Source organism: Embiotoca jacksoni, unplaced genomic scaffold, assembly GCF_022577435.1.
Source record: "Embiotoca jacksoni isolate LCO1_2020_lvr unplaced genomic scaffold, fEmbJac1.0.p SCAF_10, whole genome shotgun sequence".
Classification (NCBI taxonomy): Eukaryota; Metazoa; Chordata; class Actinopteri; family Embiotocidae; genus Embiotoca; species Embiotoca jacksoni.
Genome location: NW_027185230.1, coordinates 17304992 through 17317188, shown reverse-complemented (window position 1 = coordinate 17317188; position 12197 = coordinate 17304992). Strand labels below are relative to the sequence as shown.

The window sequence follows — 12197 nt, the reverse complement described above, 5'->3', positions numbered from 1 at the left end:
TATTGGCCGCTAGATGGTGCTGATTTGCCACATTTATATTAAACACTGCTGCTGCATAATAAGGACGTTACATCATGAAGCTGATGGAGGTTATAAAAATTCCAACCTGAACAAAGACACTTAGTTTATTAAGTAAATCAGGCTGAAGCTAATGTGCAATACAACAGTCCTGCTTTAGCTAATGTTAAAGTATTTTACAAACCATCTTCGAGAGAAGTAAAATTAACTGTTGTCATTTTGGAGAATTCAATCTGTGGTGCTGTTGAATTGTACTGTGTTGTATAAGCAGGTGTTTTCTATTTTTTTCCACACTGTATATATCAGTGAGTGTCAAATAAGTAACAAGAACACGTGATGAAAGAGCACCACGAAAACTCAGCTTCACTGGATAGTACAGATGTACCAGGATTTGATCCAGGACTGTGCAACAGTGTAGTTGAAGGCACACTGCAATATTACGGGTCTCGGAAAGTATGTTGGCAAATAAGTAAACTTATCCTCCTCACGGAGGAAAGTGGGAGAGTAAACTTCAGAGAGGAGAGGACGGGCACAGCTGCAGGCTGCAGCATAAACAAGAAGCAAACAAAACTCCTTCTTCCACCTCTGTTTGTAAAAATATGTGGTATGTGTACAGCAGAAAGCCCTGGCGTCATACAACCCACATCTCTCTGAGGGGATTCAAGGTGGCTGCTCAACAACAGTCTTACCAGGTGTCTGGAAAAAAGAGCTTCAGCTTCTGCCTTGATATTTCTGTATATTGTGTTTTTGTTAAGTTCCATGGTTAGTCTGTTTCATCACCGAGAAGCATCATTGCTCATTAAACTGTGTAACAGAACTACTAACTCTTTTTAAACCTCTGTTGTTAAGCTCCACTTCTTCAAAAGTATACATTGAGAGTATTTTCTATTTACCACCAGTTAAAGTTGCTGTCTACACTGAAAACTTAATCTGTGCCAACCTTTGCAATATTAATAAAATGTAAAATAATCTTCTACTTTAAGCTCCTGAGTTTACGCCACGTACTTTTAATGAGTTGAACGTCGGCCCTGACCTCTGACTCTTGTGGCGTTAATCCTTTCCCGTACCAGTGGACACGCATGCACCCTCCTCTTGACTGATCTCAGACCAGCGCTGGCCCTTCCACTGTTGTGAATAATTGCGGTCTGCCTTGCAGCATGGATACACCAGCTAGGGACTCTAAATATATCCAACTGGTGTGTCTGAAGAGCTCAGGCATGAAGATCATATACTTACACTGGAAACCTACACCTTACTCTATCACTTTGCTGTCTATTGTGTGTGTGAGAGTCTTCCTGACCCCCCCCCTTCCCCGTCGCTGTTACGTTTACATTATGCGTATTAATTTGCTATTCTTATCCCAAGCAGCATTAAAATGATCATTTAAATGTCCGTACAAGTACAAGTTTGTGAAAGAGAGACAAAATAAGATAAGAAGGACAGACAAGAAAGAAAAGACCTCAAAGAGAAAATGTATAAATCAGAGATTAGATTAGTAGGCTGCATAAAATATGCCTTCAAAATGCAGACTTGTCCAAGTGGTAACAAATCATTTGAGCTCCAGTATTACGTTTAAGTTTCAGCACACATTCCTGGGTCACCTGTTTTCTCTTAGCAGCACATGTCACAGAGTGAGTGAAGATAAACTCAGCTGCTTTTCGTATTCATTTCAGCCAGCACTTGCCATCCCCTTTTAACTGCAGCCAGCCTTCAGCTCTGAGCTCTCAAATCACCAGAGGCTGATATGAAAATAAACAATTTGTAGTGCAACTCATGATGCCTGGTAGTATGGGCATATTTAGGGATAAGGCCTAATTCTTTCTCGCTGAAGTAACAGACTTTATAGACTCATTGGAGCTCATTTGGGCAGGTAAATTTTCCAAAATGTGTTATTCAGTGAACGCACAAAGCAGCCACAGAGGTAGACTGGGATACTGTTCTATCTTCGACCAGCTGTAATCTGTCTTTAACTCAAAGATGGTATTGTGTTCGGCCTGCAGAGCCATGAAAAGCCCCCACTTCTCCCTCCTCCTCCACAATGAGACAAGGGTCAGTCTGTCCTCCACTGTGTTTTTGAGTCTGTCCGCCTTTAGGAAAATATTGTCTAACCTTTGACCTTCAACAGCGACCTTTTAAACCCACTGGTTTCTCCAGAGTCCCTGTCACCCCGAGTTTAATGGAACCGGTTCTTCACCGGGGTTGTAGCTATAGATACCACAGAGGACATTAAAGTCATGTGACATTGAAGTCCCTGTGCACAAATCTACCTGCGAGAACTGTAGAGAAAGCTTTGAAACAGCAATAATATAATAACAAGTGGTTTCCAAACTTTTGGGCATCTGAATTTTTCTTCTTTCCTCTCCCAGTAATCATTTGACAAACTCGTGTCAATTAAGCAATATTCCAAGAATTCATATGATTTAAAAAATAAAAAATAAAAATTGCACGATGAGCTATTTCTTGGCTACTTTTGATACATTAAGAACATTTTGCAGTACTTTTACTGAATTTATATTTTGAATACATGGCTTCTACTTGTAACTGGGTATTTTTTTTTCTTTGTTTTTCTTAGTTCTTCCACCATTGAAAGGAAAGGAAAGGAAATGTAGCCTATAATTCAGGTGTAAAGTCCTGCTTGCATGTTCCTCTGAAGGATGCCTTGGTCTCTCGTACCCTCCCTTCCCCCTCCCCCCTGTCCCCCCCAGTCTGTTTCTATCACAGCCCGTAGAGGTTTGAATCCAGTCTGTGGCTCCAGCCGCCGCCGCCATGCTGCGCTGAGAGAGAGAGAGACCGACAAAACCAAACTTTGGCACGCTGCTGCTGCAACACTTCATCTCCGTACACACCGGGACAGAGAGGACGACTTCCCCACGGTGAGTACCGGCTGCTTTCAGTGCGGTGAAGAAGACGTAAACCGCCGGTGGAAGTAACGCAGGGGACTTGTTTTGTGTTTGAGAGTTATTTCAGGCTGTGCCCGTCTCTCTTCTCGTACTCATGCGTGCTGTCGCGGACTTCAAGCTCAGCTGCACTTGTTGCCCTGCAGCCGAAACTCCCACCGAGGCAAAAAAAAAAAAAAAAAAAAAAAAAATACATGGTTGGGATTTTCTTTTTTGCGCCATTTCGCGTTTTGACGCAGTTTAAAACTTTTAACACCACCCTCACGCGACGTTTTAAAGGCAGAAAAAGACGATGTTAGCGGGTTGCGTCCACGCAGTCTCCGTCACTGTCCTTGAAACTCCTGCAGATTCTAATTTTTTTTGGTGTCCACCAGCTCGCACACATCTTATTTTGTTGCATTCATTTTAAAAGCGTCCACTCCCCTTGCACCTTTTTAAAATGCCGTTCTGGCACGCAGAGGTCATTCAGGGGTTCCTACCCTTGGCATGCATAAATCAAGGGTGCTCTTTCACTGCAACAACAAAAGCCCTTTATTGACAGCGCCGAAGCACGTACAACCACAGTGTATTCGAGGAGCAAAGGCCATCAGCAGAGAGAAATACCTGACTTTTATGTCTCTTAAGACGGCCGGAGGCGCATCTTGTGCCAGGACAGGAGGGCAGTTGAGTGCAGGTGGGGCTCATCGGATGGTCATAAACCTTTCACCTGCATGCATCTGCCTGGTCTGTAGGAGGAATAAGATTTAGTTATGGGTCTGCGTGCTTTCTGTCTCCCCGTTTGCCCTCTGGCCTGGCTAGTCCAGCATGTGTGACTCTCTTGGCTCTTTGCAGTATAATTCAAAGTACACCATTATCATCATCATCCTCCTGCTCCTCCTCCTCCTCCTCCTGTGTCCTCTCTTGACCTTCAACCCTGGCGAGAAGTACAGAGACAGATGTGCTCTCAGTCTCAAACCATTTGGATAATCAATTTCAAGCTGCAAGTAATGAATGCTTTCTTTGTCAGTTCTTCTGCTATTTATTTTTGCTCCCAAAATGACATCTTTCTGGCCTTTGGGAATTGTAACGACCATTTTTGGTACATTTGCTAGGCCAAATAAAACTAATCTACAGATACATTGGTAATAATCGGTGGTCAGTCGCAGCCCGAGTCCTTGTGAATTGCGATGTTTGTCTTCCTTCATGCTCTTTACCTTCCCAGGCTCATAAAAAATGCATGAATGAGTGAATGCTCTTAAAGGAACGCCCCTCACATTATATCCAGGCTTTAGTTTGCATTGCGTAAGCACTGTGGAATTTTGGAGCATGTCAACAATGCAGGTTTTTTTTCCTCTAAACACAACTGTTGTGTTTGTCTAAATCTGTTTTCTGCAGCTTTGTTAGCGACATTAACCGCTCACCCTCTCCCTCCTCTCCTCTCGGCGTTTTACCAGCATGCATGGGCTGTGACATCCCGTCCCTCGTTGCCTCAATAAGTAATTCTTCTGCCTCATCGATTTCGATTCCACAGGTCCTTGGCTGGGTCATATCAGGCAAGGGGGAAGCCACCCGGATCTTGTCAATATGATGGGCCGACTGGCACCCGGGCAAGCCAGAATCATGTCAGCCAGACCCTGAGGGGGGCCCAGGGAACTAGCCAGAACAGGATATTGCTGCGTGATCATTCACCAGCAGTAGACAAATCATTAAACCAGTAGCTGCATGCCACCGAGCGGTTCGGGCGTTTCTGTCTGTTACTCTTGACTTTTCTCAGGTTACAGGTTGTGTTGGTGTTGTCAGGTTGTCATTGCTTCTTGCAGGTTTTGGAATTTATTTTGGAAACACAGGCAACCTTTTGTAGATTCATTGTGTACTCTGAAAATAATCAGGTGACAAGCATTGAGAGTTAAAACCGATCCTCTTTGATTCAGCTCTTTGCTCATCTGTGCATATGCATCTAGATAAACTGCAACCCTGATTTGTTAAGTAGAGTTCTGCGCTCCTTGTGCTGTTTAACTTGCCTGCGGCTCATGGGTGGAAATCCTTACATACATGAAACTCTTCCAGAAGCTAATTAGCCCATTTTATAACACGTCTGTATTTCATTTGTTTAAACTCTATTGGTAGAGAAATGGATTTATCTTTAAGTTACTTATCTTTTATTTTTTCCGCTTTCATTAGAGGCACAGGATTCACATGTGCTGAATGAAATGACACGGAACACTCTTGCTTGTTAATGGTAACCACAAATAAACACGCAAACCTGTTTTTGGAGGTCTGTTTTTTTTCTATCAATAATCAATTTAAAATGGGAATCAAGTCAGGAATTACATCGCTGAAAGAGAGCTTTGTTTTAAACTTGAACTTTGTGCAGAGATGGCATTTGTTGTGAATGTCCGGGGTTATTTACTTGGATGCCTTGTTTGGGCTTCAGACCAAGATCTGGCTGTTTGTCAGATTTCTCTCGTAAATAAAAGTTGGAGCACTTAAATCGACTCCTACTGGACCGCATCCAATGTTGCATATAGGGAGTTCGCATTAGGCACGTCCAAATGCAATTAGTGGACCACCTCAGAGACCCCGCTTTTAGAGCGTCCACGTTCCGTCACATGCCTACAGTGAGTGACTAATTGAATAAACTCCTAATGGATTTGATGGTGACCAGTCACGGTCATCAGGCTTTCTTCTCTCGGTCATCAGCCAGCTCCTCTGGTACAAAAAGCAGGAATACCTGCACATGATCTGGGCAGTAGCATCGCCTCCTGCTGTGGAGGTCGCTGTAAAAGCTGCGGCGTCCTATTGTTTCCCCCTCCTCATTAGAAATCTGATTTTCTCCTAGCAGACGAGTCTGTAAACATGGTTCTCTGTTTAAATGAAAATCGTATGTGCTGCATGCCGACAGAGGAGATGGTGGTGACCTTTAATGTGTCACAGTTGTAGGAAGTAAGGTGGGCGTGTCTGATGTATGACTTGCTGCAGCCTCATTGTTTTGGTCCTGCAGGAGTTAAAGGGTAGAGGTCAGGGGCCGGACTGTGCTGCTCTGATGTGGAGGTGTGCTCTGCTGGCTCTCTGAAAACGGACATCTGGGGCGACCCCCACCTCCTTTTCAAACACACAAGCCCCCCCCCCCGCCACACCCTTCATACCCCCAGCAGCCTGAGGCTGGAATAATTTCCTCCTGGCAAATAGAGTAGCATCTGGCTCTGTATCAGCAGCAGACAGTGGCATATGTAGGCACTTTGTGCGTGTGTGTGTCTGACTTACCATGCATAATGCATCACTGCATTCCAGAGATGTCTCAGCAAAATTGTCTCATGTTTGAATTGTGGTTTTAAATCAGTGTAGATGAAGATAAACACGAGATGTTTAAGCTGGCTTTTATTTTTTTCTTGATCTTGTTGTGTAACAGTAAAGGTTAGGAGCAGTTCACACCCTGTAAGGTTCGGCTGTTGTATTTTTAGATATTGTATTGTGTACAATGTTGACACTCATTAATGAAAACTGTCTGTAAAGATTCCTAAGATGCTGCACCCTCAGCTGTGACTGATATTTCTGAGAAGGCAGGAAGCTCACTGATCCTCTGCTGCAGTGCTTTTGACAGCCTACTTGTTGTTTGGAAAAGGTTCCCAGCGTTGTGCTGCTGCGAGCAGAGAGCTGGAAGGGATCGGAGCGGGCAGAGCGAGCCGACATACAGTACATTCTGTTGCTGTGGAGGATATCACGGCCTGACACAGCTGACCGGAGAAGGTGCCGTCTGTCTTTGTCCAACTTCCGTCAGGAACAAAGCGGCTCAACTGTCAGATACTCAGTGGTGTTTATAGTTTTGCGTGGAAATGATCTGACGTGACAGAAACGTGATTTCCAATCAGCAAATTTTCATCTTTTTAGCAGCTTGTTGTCGCTCACGGTTTGATTTGTGTTGCATGTAGAGAGAGAAGTCAATGATTCATCGCCTGAGGATGTTAACTGTCATTACAGTTAACATGTGTTTGTGTGTGTACTTCATATGTGAATGCAGTGCTGAGAGAGGGCAGCAGCTGAACCTGCAGTCGCCATTCACTCCTTGAAAAATGTCCCCACAACAATAGACACACTCCCACAAACGCACACACATTACCCTAACCCCAGCCCCCTCCCCCCTTTCTTCTCTCCCCAAATCCCCCCTCCCCCTCCTCGGCAATTGTGTGCATTGATGCTTTCCAGAGGAGCGATCTCCGCGCTGTCGCTCTCCACTTGGCGAGCGGCGTTTTGACGGCTGTGACAGGAGGGAGAGGCGATCCGGCCGTTTTCTTAGACGCCCAGACGGAGACAGTCTGCCACCGGCATGCGCTGAAGTGACACAGGTCTTGAATGGAAGCACTATCTCGCCACCTTGTGCAGCATTTTTTCCTTCACTGTTTATCGTTCTAGATAGAGATAGGGAGAGAGAGAGAGAGAGAGGGGGGAGGGCAGAGGAGGAAAGGAGGGAGGCTGAGAGAGAAGGAGCCTGATCTGGAGGAGAGGGAGGAGGTGACAGACAAGTCGTGTCGGATGATCATATTCTATTTTCTTCATCTGTCATGCAAACCACTGGTGACTTTCCGAGTAATAACAGAGTGACTGAGGCAGGTTGGAGGAGCCTCTCCCTTCAAGCGTTCTTCCCTCTCAACCTGCAGGATCTTCCCACTCAGATTATGGTAAGATGCATGTCGCTCACGCAGCCCGTGTTCACACCGACGTGCGTTTTGACTGCTGGAATCTAACAGTGTTGACACCTTTTTCTTCTGTAACGGCAGAAGATGTGTTTTTTGTTTTTTTTAAAGGTTACTCTCTGCTGTGGAGAGAGTCTCCAGCATAGTGCATGCTATTTTTACCCAAATCGTATCCAGGAGGTAAATAATTCAGTATTGTGGTTGATAGCAGGTTCGCGTGGTGCAGTGAATGGGATGTCCACTTGACCGATCTGCTTTTTGCATCACTTTGTCTGTGTGACTTAACACTTGAAAGTGTTTTGAAGAAGAGAATTTTTTTTTCTTCTTGTTTATATTAAGATGTGGAAAATGTGTGTCTTCTCCTGGCTGATCTCCCTGAAGAGTGAAAGGCGTGGCAATCTCCTCCCAAATTAGACATTTCAAATTTTCCTGCCACAAGTTGGTCTCCTTAACTGGCCATTAAAACACTTGCAGAAACATGCCTGGTGTAATTGTTTGTGAGCACCGAGTGCAGGTAGATCAAAGCTGGCTGACATGGCTTTTTCAAGTGCTATCACTTTACTTCAAAGAGCTCTGAGTGGGTCTCTATCGCTGCTGTGCACATGTGGAAACCGCTATATCTATTGGTGTGGTCTTTTTTTTTTTCTAAACCACTTGCTGCACAAGTCTTGCAGCTCAGAAACTGCTCTGAAGTGCATTGAGTGCATTGAGTGTTGTGTTGAAAGTTGCACCAGCATCCTGCTGCCGCGTCCTCGTAAATGAAAGCTGACATTTAATTCACTCGTGTTATGGATGAAAACAGAGAATGACACAAACTGCACCAACACCCCATAATTCAAATGTCAACCTTTTTTTTTTTTTAAAGGATTACTTGGGTGTATACAGCTAATGCCCGTTTCTGCCCTGAAGACAGACTCATGGAGTAAAGTTCAATGAACTGAACTTAGTCAGGAAAATGAAACAGACAGACTGATGGGTGAGCAAATGCATCGGAAATGAGACGAGTCTTGCAGACTCAAAGTTCAGAGTTCAGGGGAGATGAAGAGTAGCTGAGACGAGAGGGTAAAGGAAAGCTGGGAAAAGGGAGGCGCACAAGCCCATTTAGCGACGGTCCCCAGACAGACTGCATGCCGCTGGCTGCCCGAGGCTGGTGGCCGTCTGTCTGGCTTTGAGGCTGATTGGATTGGGTGTGGTCGAGACTATAACTTCACTCCTTTTGGTCCTATCATGTCTTCTGTGAGTTGGTATTTAATGTTTATCTGCTTAGACAAGCTAAATCCCACTCAGTCTGTGTCGTGGCAGCTCGTTGACACATGACGGGGTATAATCTATGAATCTAATGTCATGCTATCGTAATCTTTTAAATGCAGATAAGCTGAGGAGCTAATGGCAGATTTGGAGTTTGCTCATCAGCCGGCAGGACACACAGCAAGCAGGATATGGCCCGTCTCATCGCCTTATTAAAATGTATAAATCAGACTCCTGGCAGGGTGGAAAAATCCCCTGATTGACGTGTATCCCTAAATACACGTCATTAGTGATGTGCTTTATAGATTTCTCTGTTGGATTTTGTTATACCGTATTAATTTAAACTTTTAATGACCTCTTCATTAGTGATGATCAGCGAATTTAATCCTTTGATGCCGGACGATAATCAGCTCGACTGCCTTCGTACTGTCTGCTCACAACCTGCTGGATTTCTTAGTGCGCTCTATTTATGATAGCTCGCTGGCTGGTTGGCTGCCTTGGTTACTATGGTAACGGTATCCCCCAGAAAGCTGAAGAGACCGGGACTTACGAAGCTAATTGTGAGCAAGTGAAGCATGTTTGCAAAGTTTGCCGTTGTCCCGGCCTGGACGACGGCCTGTTAGGTTTTTCTTGTTGTTGTTGTTGTTTTTCCACAGACCTGCAGATGATATGAGAAAAGACTCGGAGCTTTGATTGATAATGATTTGTCTCTCAGAGAAACCCCCGAGTTGCTTGACCTACATACATGTAGAAGAAAACAATGTACAGAAATCCTGATGGAAAACAGTTTGAACTCAATCACAGATGCAAATACTGTTAAAAAGTCTGACTTTTAACAATCAATTTACTGTTTTTGTATTTCAATGTATTTAGAAAAAAATATTTTTGTTGTTTTTTTGGCATTTAGAATAATAAACCAATGAAGTTTGTGTCGTAGACTGTTTCCTGAATAAATCAAGCCATTTGAATGCATCACCTTGATGCAGTTTTACTATTTCCTGACATTTTACAGACAAAACAATCAATAAAGTATTTGGTATGTGCCGCCCTTCGTTGTGTTATTATACATAGCGTGATTGATATGCTGTGACTAAATGATTTACTTTAACCCACCATTGTTTTTTTTGTTGCAGACCTGTGCTGTGACACTCGCCCCGGGCCTCTCCCCCAATCATTTCCAACTGTGAGCAGGAAAGTGAAAAGACGATTTAATGAATCAGTTCTCGCTAGCCGACGCCATGACGGACAAGTAAGTGGTTTTCTCCTCCTTCAGAGTGTGTTTGTCTGTTTCTGTGTGAAGAGCCCAGTGTACTCAGGCCCTTTGTTTGTTTGAGTGTGAAGTAAGACGATGATGCTGCCACTTGTGGTCACATTTCTCGCTCGCTCGCTCGCTCTGCGTGAGCGTGTCTCCTGGAAGTGGTTATGCGAGTGTGTTTCAGATGTGGAGGAGAAGCGGGGGATTCAGATGGCACAGAGCGAAGTGTGTTGTGGTGGGGGGTTGATATAATGACAGTCTGTTTTGCCCCTGAAGACGTATGACATTTGCATCAGGGCTGATTTGCATTCCCATTTCACTGTGCTGGTATGTTGCTGCTGCTGTTAGCTGCTCTTTATTTCTTAAAGGGTTTTTTGAGCCTTTGCCGCATCTCTTCTTTGGTTCCTTTTTTTGTACTCTCCCAGTTTTTTTTTTTTTTTTTTTTTTTGTGCTTCCTTCTTCATCGTCTCCCTCCCCCCCTTTTCATTTTGCAGGAGTTCTCCATCTACGCTCGGTATCTCTTTTCTCTTTTTGTTTCCTTTGTCAACTTTGTCTTTGTCTCTCAGTCCAGCAGTGTTTATTGAATTTGATCTATAGACGATAGTGAATTTGGGTGCAGTAAGCAAAATAATGTGCTGTCAGTGTTCATAATAAGCGGAATAAGTGGTAAAGGCCAAACAAGACCAGGACTATTATGCGCTTTAGTTACAGAAAATGAAAGGGTTAGTTTAAAAAAAAAAAAAGTTTGGGGTGTAACAAAACCAAAGAAACAGGTTGGTTTCAGTAGGAACTGTAACGATGATGGTTGCTTCTGCAGAAAGAGAGAGTTTATATGCACAGAGTTGGTAGATGAAATGAGGCTGATCTGATTCAGCTGTTTGTATGCACTTAGTCAACATGCAGCATCGCTCCACTTATTACTAATGCACCTGTTCACCCTATTGAGAGAGCAAGAGGGGAAAAGAGGGGCCGGCTCTGGTGAATCACTCAGTCTTTTTAAGACACAGGGCCTCAGGGTGCTTCCCCTGGCTAACAGCAACACTATAATGTCAGCATAAAATAGTGTGCATCTCGTTGTTTAGTAGAGCCGGATAATGCTATATTTGCCCAGAGGGGAATTTCTCTTGCAAATTAGAAGGCATTGCAATTTGTGCAGAGCCAGACTTGAAGGGGTTGGAAGTTTTTTTTTTTTAAGTGTTTTGGACTCGACATAAAGAAGAAAAAGATGTTCCTGGAGACTTTATTTTGAAAACAAGACGCAGCAGAATTTTTATGATGTCTCTGCTGCACCAAATGGAGCGAAGGTTTGGGGAGGTTTCTAAGTAAGAGATGATGTTGTTGACAAGCTGCCCCACTGGATGAAAGGTATCCAGGCAACCAGAAAGAAGTGGGGGGGAGTAGTTTATTGTGCGCTAGATGCTAGTCCATGTTGTAGGATGATTGTTTGACTGGAAAGAATGATAAATGTGATGCTAAAAGGAAGTGAGGGGAAAAGTTGGAGGACGTGCCCCCCGATGGTGACGGCGAACAAAGCCTCCCTCAACATGGGACTACTTAAGATTCATACAAAGGCAGAAGAAGACAGCTTATTTTCTCTCCAACACACACGAATACGTCCCTCTCCCCCTTTTTTTTTCCGAGCCTGCTCATGAGCAAACATTTACACATAGCAGGATATCAGTGGACATTCCTGCAGATACGTGCATTCCAGTCGGTATTCCCACATACAAGCTGTCCTGTAGACACATCTACACCAAGTGGGTTTCACACAATGTTTTGACGTTGTCCAACAAAGTGTATGTGACCACATAAGTGCACAATTGTGATGGTTTTTTTTTTCTGTCAACGAGCTGTTTACCGTGCAGACTCTGGAGCTGATTATCCATCTGCAAATGTGCTACTGTATCCTGAAAAATGAACATGTTTCATGTTCGGCCTCCTTTTGTATCAGGATGCTCCGGGATGAGGAAAGTTTCTAAAGCCAGATTTGCTCCATAGTGCTTGTAGACAGGGATTCTTTCAGTTTAAATTCAAGCCTGCATAATCCTCTTCAACAAACTGCTGTGTGTGTGTGTGTGGGTGGGTGGGGTGGGGGGGGGGGATTTGAAT

General features: G+C 44.1%; 1 protein-coding gene across 3 annotated transcripts in view; it reads left to right on the top strand.

Moving 5' to 3' along the window:
* The first annotated feature begins 7080 nt into the window (after window positions 1-7080).
* Window positions 7081-12197, top strand: part of sema4d (sema domain, immunoglobulin domain (Ig), transmembrane domain (TM) and short cytoplasmic domain, (semaphorin) 4D) — a 32545-nt gene continuing 27428 nt past the window's right edge. The window contains exons 1-2 of one of the 3 annotated variants that reach the window (XM_069170872.1): window positions 7081-7570; window positions 9967-10082. In XM_069170872.1, the coding sequence (XP_069026973.1) occupies window positions 10045-10082 (38 nt within the window). In that variant the 5' untranslated portion in view covers window positions 7081-7570; window positions 9967-10044. The remainder of the gene's footprint in view (window positions 7571-9966; window positions 10083-12197) is intronic. The other 2 variants (XM_069170881.1, XM_069170901.1) reach the window with 2 other exon arrangements.